This window comes from Thalassophryne amazonica, chromosome 19, assembly GCF_902500255.1.
Source record: "Thalassophryne amazonica chromosome 19, fThaAma1.1, whole genome shotgun sequence".
Classification (NCBI taxonomy): Eukaryota; Metazoa; Chordata; class Actinopteri; order Batrachoidiformes; family Batrachoididae; genus Thalassophryne; species Thalassophryne amazonica.
In genome coordinates, this window is record NC_047121.1 from 41,459,756 (window position 1) to 41,466,493 (window position 6,738).

General features: G+C 38.5%; 1 protein-coding gene across 1 annotated transcript in view; it reads left to right on the top strand.

Moving 5' to 3' along the window:
- Window positions 1-2,437, top strand: part of LOC117500890 (programmed cell death protein 10-like) — a 29,823-nt gene extending 27,386 nt beyond the window's left edge. Inside the window, 1 exon segment of the mRNA XM_034159676.1 lies at window positions 1,539-2,437. Coding sequence (XP_034015567.1) covers window positions 1,539-1,620 — 82 coding nt within the window. The 3' untranslated portion in view covers window positions 1,621-2,437.
- Window positions 2,438-6,738: the final 4,301 nt, after the last annotated feature.

Sequence of the window (6,738 nt, forward strand, 5' to 3'; positions counted from 1 at the left end):
TGCAAGTTCAGGAATGGAAAGGTGAAGATGAAGGTGACAACATGCCATTGCAAGAATGGGGATGGAAAGTTTCTGATAGTCAGGTTGTCCCAATCATGACTGACTTGCAAGCAGCACCAGATTCTCTTCTGCATGCTGTGAGATGTAACTGCAGTACTGACTGTAATACATTGCGATGTACATGTTGCAAACTTAACTTAGATTGCTCAGCAGCGTGTGGCAACTGCAGAGGTACAGGGTGTACAAATGCAGGCCAACTCAATGATAACCATGATGATGCGACTGAAATTTGAACAAGTAAAATTCCAAGTGTCATGATGTACACAATACTGATTTCACCTGAACTTTTATTATCATGCTTCATTGGTTTTACTGTAAAATTAGTGTGTGATTACATCTGTGTCATTAAAAAAGTTAGTGCAGCTGACAAGCACTAAGAATATTATTACATTCTTTAAATGAACATTTCATAACAGTTACTTGGTTTCAACATAACAGTTTCACCATTTTTAGCCAAGTGTATATGGCTTATATGCTGTATCTCAAAAACTGTAAGAGCTACAGCCATTCTTTTGGTGCTAAAATGTCCACAATACACAAGTTTGTATTCAACTTCAATACATTTCTGGACCTTAACTGCAATATTTTTAACGTAATAGGACACAAACCAAATTGCCGTCCTTGAGTGTATGTAAAACTACAAATAGACTGTATCTCAAGAACCGTTACAGATAGACTTAATTTTGGTGTCACAATGTCCACAATACTCAAGTTTATATTTAACATCAATACATTTATGTGCTTAAATATTGATATTTTTTGAGTTATTTGGGAAAAACCAAATTTTTGCATGTTTTCAGGTGGCCATCTTGGATTTTGGGAGTGTTCCCGATTTGTGTTTTTTTTTTTTTTTTTTTTTTTTTTATATATATCTTTCTAGACTTTTAGTATGTTTTATAAAACAGTTTCACTGTTCAAATGCCACCAAAATCATTTCTGTTGCAATTTGTTCTGGGTCAAACCATAAAATGACTGGACTATGGTGACGGGCATCTCTTAAGTTCTCTGTAACTTGCAATTTGGACAAATCCAGCTACATAAATGCCAATAGTGTGTTGCAAGTTCCTGATGTGATTGGATGCGCATGTAAGATGTGAAATGCTGTCAAAATGCAGAGAAAACCTAATCTGAATTTTGAAACCCATCAGTTCAAGGTCTGTTGAGTTTAGAAAAAGTGAGGCAAAGTGCATCAAGAGTGCAGCCTGCAGGACAACAAAAGAACACATATCACAACTGATGAGATCCTGCTGAATAGTTTGAGGTCATTTTATTATTTGGAATAATGCCAATACAGTATTATCTTCTACACTTATTCAGTCATTTGTTGGGGTTTCCACTGTAATTAATTTGTTATAAGTGGTTGTGGTGTTTTAATCATTCCGTTTGTGTTCATCCACAAAACATTGTGCAGCGGAAGCGTGTGGGTGGGGGGGATCTCAACATTTTCTGTTTCTCACTTTGTGACTGTCTGTTGCCAGGGCGATAAACGTGTTCATCAGTGCAAACCGGCTCATCCACCAAACCAACCTCATACTGCAGACCTTCAAAACCGTGGCCTAGCCCTCAGAGACCACAAGTCTCCCGTCCTCTGGGGGAGCAACCCGCTAGAATGGTGGAAGCTTGACGAGCGCCTAACCCATTATTTGTAAATTAAAGTTGATTTTTAGGGTTGGAGTTCGATTCCATTCGGATCAAGATCCTAGATTCCAGTTCAAGAGACTGAAAAGTGCCATTTGTTTTTTTTTTCTTCAATGAGGATTTTTCCAATCTTGAAATGGAACAGAATGGGCCCAAAGTCTGGTTGATTGATTTTATTTGAACAGTTTTAATTTATAACCCTGGTCTTTTGGGAGTAGGTTGAGACGAGGTGTTTATTAAAGACTAATTGCCATTTTTCTAATATATTCATGTTTGTTTTACTTTTAGCTTTACAATCATTACTACACATCTGAGACTGCATTCAGTAGGGGTGCATTTCAGTCTGTATTGTTTGTTCCCCCCCCCCCCCTTTGTCTTTCACCATGGTCAGCACTTGCAGTCGAGATAAAAGCAAATCAAAATTCTCACTCACTAATAAGTGCATTTTTGTCTGCATTCATCAAATGACCACAGGTGAGAGATGGGCGAGGACAAGAGGGGGAACCTGTGTTGGACATTTGAGAAGCAGGCCCAGATTTCTTTTCTCTTTTATCCCCAGAAGACAGAAAGCCAAAAGACTTGGAGCACAGTGTGCACCTTATCAAGTCCTGTAACATTCCCTCCTCTGAGCGTAATGAAGCGCAGACGGTCCCTTCTGCTGAAGGATGTAGAGAGAAATGAAAGTTCCTGTATTTAATGGATATGTTTGCAAATGTTCAATAAATAGTTTCCAAAAAAATGGGTGTTTTCTTTAATGCATCCAGTTGCAACATGTAATTAGATCATTTTCACAGGAACTGATGTTTGTGAGGCAATCCTGGTCTGAGCAAAGAGGTGTGTGTGTTTAACCCCCTACCACCCGCCTCATTTGGGCTTGTTACTATCTAACAAAAAGTGAGATTTCCTATCGATGAGATATACAGGCTTAGAAGGGGTTAAATGAACATGCCTTACCGCTACCCAAACTCCAAAACACATGACGATCACTAGATTAGAGTCGTTTCATGAGGTTCTAACTGAATTCCTCAAGTACTGTATGTTGACTGTGGCTTTTAAATACAAAATTCATGATTTGATATGGCCGCACATTCCTTAACCATCCAACAGGTGGCAGCACAGCATGTGATCTACATTTTGTGCTGGATGTTTGAGCAATGTTTCATTACCAATTTGCAGTACAGACTAGAAAACTTTTGGTATCATCTCCATGTTGCCACGCATTTTGTCATTCTTTAATTCCAGTTTTTCTTTGCCATTCTGTTATTTCATCCTCTCTAACTTTGTAGCATGTTTTCCTAGTTTGTTGCTAGAGAAATATAGTACTAAAAGGCAGCGACGGCGCGTAACCATCTCGTTTAAAGAGTTTTTACCCAAGGTAAACAGGGTAGCACGTCCATGCTCAGATAAAACTTATAATGGCATAGTTTCTGATATGTTTAATGTCACAGTGTATCAATGCTACAGCTTACTCTGGTATACAAATGCTAACAGGATGCTAACATCGAGTTGGTCAGGCCTCAACTAATAATTTTAGTGTTCGCTCGCCATATATTTCCACTTTGCCATAGTGTTACTTTGGTTTATTATCGTCATGTCAGCAGATGACTTTGTCATTAACTTTAGGTAAAACAGTCGCCCTTCGTAACATTACAGCAACTATCTCAAGCAGATGGCTAATGCATTGCTAAAGATTTAGCAGTTAGATAGAGCTACTTAGTTTAGCTTGTTGGCTAGTCGCAGAGTCTCGTCAAAAATATGTAACTTAATGTGTGGCTTGTTAACATGATCGATACTTACTTTCAAAACTCTGTCACAAAGTGCTACTGTTTTAAATAACGTCAGTTAACAGTTCATTAACAACATAGAGCTGTTTCGTTGTCCAAGACATTTTTTCTTGCTGTCATTTGGGATTCTTTATAACAAGATAATATTGAAAATATAAAACCACTTTAGATTTTCATATATCACTATATATTTTCATGCAGTATAAGCAGATTGTGTTAGTGTTTCCTGGTATGACATCATTGCATATCTAAGTTGCTGCCTGGTTACACCTTTTTAGATAACAATGTTGCTGTTACCAGCAATTAATGTCATTCTGTCACTCCCGTATTTTGGCCTTTGCCATCGTTCCTTGCTTCTTCTCCAGGGAACAGAGATGCTGGTGTGTGAATTTCACAGTAGCTCAAGTAGTATGGCGCTTCCTGAAAATGTGGATGCCAGACTGTTAATGCAGATGAATCCATATATTACAGATCATTTCTTGCAGAGTTTAGAGATACAGAAACTTTATTTTGTATTTACATTAATTGTATCACTGGAGATGGAAGCTAAATGTGCTCTGTGATGAAAATTGTTTTTTTTAAATGCAGAATGTAACTCCAAGCATTGCAACAATTATTTGATATTATGCACTATTAAATTGTCACTGTTATGAATCACTATTTGAGTTTGATTTTAGCTTCTTAAATGCAAATAGTTTCTGGTGTTATTTACTTGTTTCTTTACTGTTATCTATTGTAAACGAATGTCTTTGGGCTGTGGACCAAAACAAATATTTGCAGGTGACATTTGGGCTCTAGGTAACTTTTAGCAATATTGTCACTTTTTAAAAACATTTTAGGACCTAACAATTATCATCTAATTAAGAAATAATCAATCAACCAAATCAGTTGATCTTTTACCAGGTCCAAGACATTTGACACCCTCTCTATTATTGAACTGTCTAGTCACTGGGACATACTTTGCAAGTTATGTATTTTGATATGCACATAGCATATGTTTTCCCTCAACGACTTTGGTTCGTGGACTAGTTCTGTTGAATATACATGGTACCAAGGTGCCCACAAAAAAAACAAAACATGCCATATCAACCAATGTGCAGTTGAACTGTTTTCTTACCATGCTTTCCTATGTAATAGTTAAATATTACTAAAATAATCATGCATAGGACATATAGATGCCTTCTACTTTTTTAAAAACATGCTTCTGACCCACCATATATCTTCGAAGGATCTGGCTCACTTTCCATTGACCCTACTATTGTTGAAGCTAAATAAAATGTCCTGGGGCCTCATGTACAAAGGCTGCATAAGCACAAAACGTGGCGTACGTCTCCGCGCTAACATTCAGGACTATCAAAGTGAAATGACTGTGGAAATGTGCGGTGCACCATTCCAAGTTCACAACTGGCGTACACTTGTTTCCACAGCTACCGTCCACTCGGGACATGTAAAGATGCTGGGAAACTGTTAATAGTGTGAAAACAAGTATTCATCAGAGTGATGTGCACATCAGAGACACACTTATGAACAATTAACACACCCCGTGTTTGCAGTTATATGGGTATATGAAGCATGTGCAAAGTGATGAGGAAATGGGATTAACAATGGCTGGCGTTAGCACTGTTAGAGGACCTTGCAATGTGCAATCTGACATGAGCGTGACCGGGGAATGCGAGGATTTACTTGCAAATGATGATAATTAAGTCGATTTTAGTTACCAAGGTCAGTATTACTGTAGAACAGTAGAACTGTGGTCGGCCCACAGCACAATACAGCAAGGAGCCAGGAGTTGTCTGTGCCCACACATGTGCTGACCACGCTGGGGTTCCTGGCAATGGGGGCATTCCAGTGGGAGCTGGCTCAACGTCAGGAGTATGCCTGTCAACCTTGAGCCAAGCCATGCCAGCTGTGTGGGACGGATCATCTGATTGTCATCCAGATACATCACATACCAGCATTAAAGCGCAATTTGCAGTGTGAGCCGGTTTCCCTAATGTAATCGGAGCTGTTGACTGCACACATATTGCTATAAAGGTGCCATCATTATGAATTGTTTTTGTTAATTTTCATTCCATCAACATTCAATGATGTCATGTGCAAATGCATTGTTTGTTGGGAACAGGCTAGAAGCTGGCACGGTACACGATGGGTGGCGCTTGGTGAGGAAATAGTTTTTGTGTAAAATTAAAAAATTAAAACCAGCATGATCAAACATGTTTATTGTTATTATTTAATTTTTTTTTCTTGATGGTTACACTACAGCTGCAGCACGTCTTTACAGGCCTCTGATTGGCTCCCTGTGTTCAGTATTCGCCAATCAACATGGCTGTACAGTTGTGGATATCACACACTGTCAGCCATGGCATACCTCATTTTATTAACTTGTGTGTGTGCTGCTCTGAGCCCTCAGCATTTACGGCCTCACACACACATGCACACACGCTCCCACTAACTTTTTTCCTATTTCATGTTTATTATGTTTGACAGGGTACCAAATAAAGTATCCCTGTGTGTCTCTATTTCCATCATCACACTCTTTTTTTTTGTTCATGTTGACTGATCTGACTGAGAGGGGAATCCCAGCTCACTTGGCCTATTTACATGAATTTGCATATTTAAATAGGGACGTGGAAAGGGAGGAGTTTGGTACATCTGCATATGCTCTCAATTCCATGTTGATTGGGATGTACAAATGCAACATGCTTGGATCCATGCGGACAAAACACTTTGATACATCTGGACATTTTTGTGTGTACGTTAGTTTCTGGGTTTTAGTGTATGGCATGTTTCAGTAGGAAATCCACACAAGTCTTTGTACATGAGGCCCGTGGTCTGTTAATTTGCTGCTTGTTATCCGAGCAATCCATTGGGCAGTTTGTAATATTTCCCACTGCTGTTTCATCTGGCACCAATGCAATGAATGTGACTTGTTTGTGTTTTTGTACTGTAATTTGTATGTGTGTACCTGTCTACTGTAACTTTTTCATGCTGACGAAGAAAAATACACTCCCACCTAGTGCAGTTTTGTGCCTTGCAGTTTTCTGGTTCATTTTTTGAAAAAGCGTTTGGGTTCTGCAAATCTGCACCAGTTTTATTTTGTTTAAAATTTGCAAAATTAGGTTTTATTTAAGATGTCTAACATTAGGTTCTTTAACCAGAACAGATTTGGTTCTGTCTTGGTGGAAATGCCAAACCAATCTGTTAAAAATACTTATCCATGGGGGGGTATAAATACATTATTTACTGGTCAGTAATA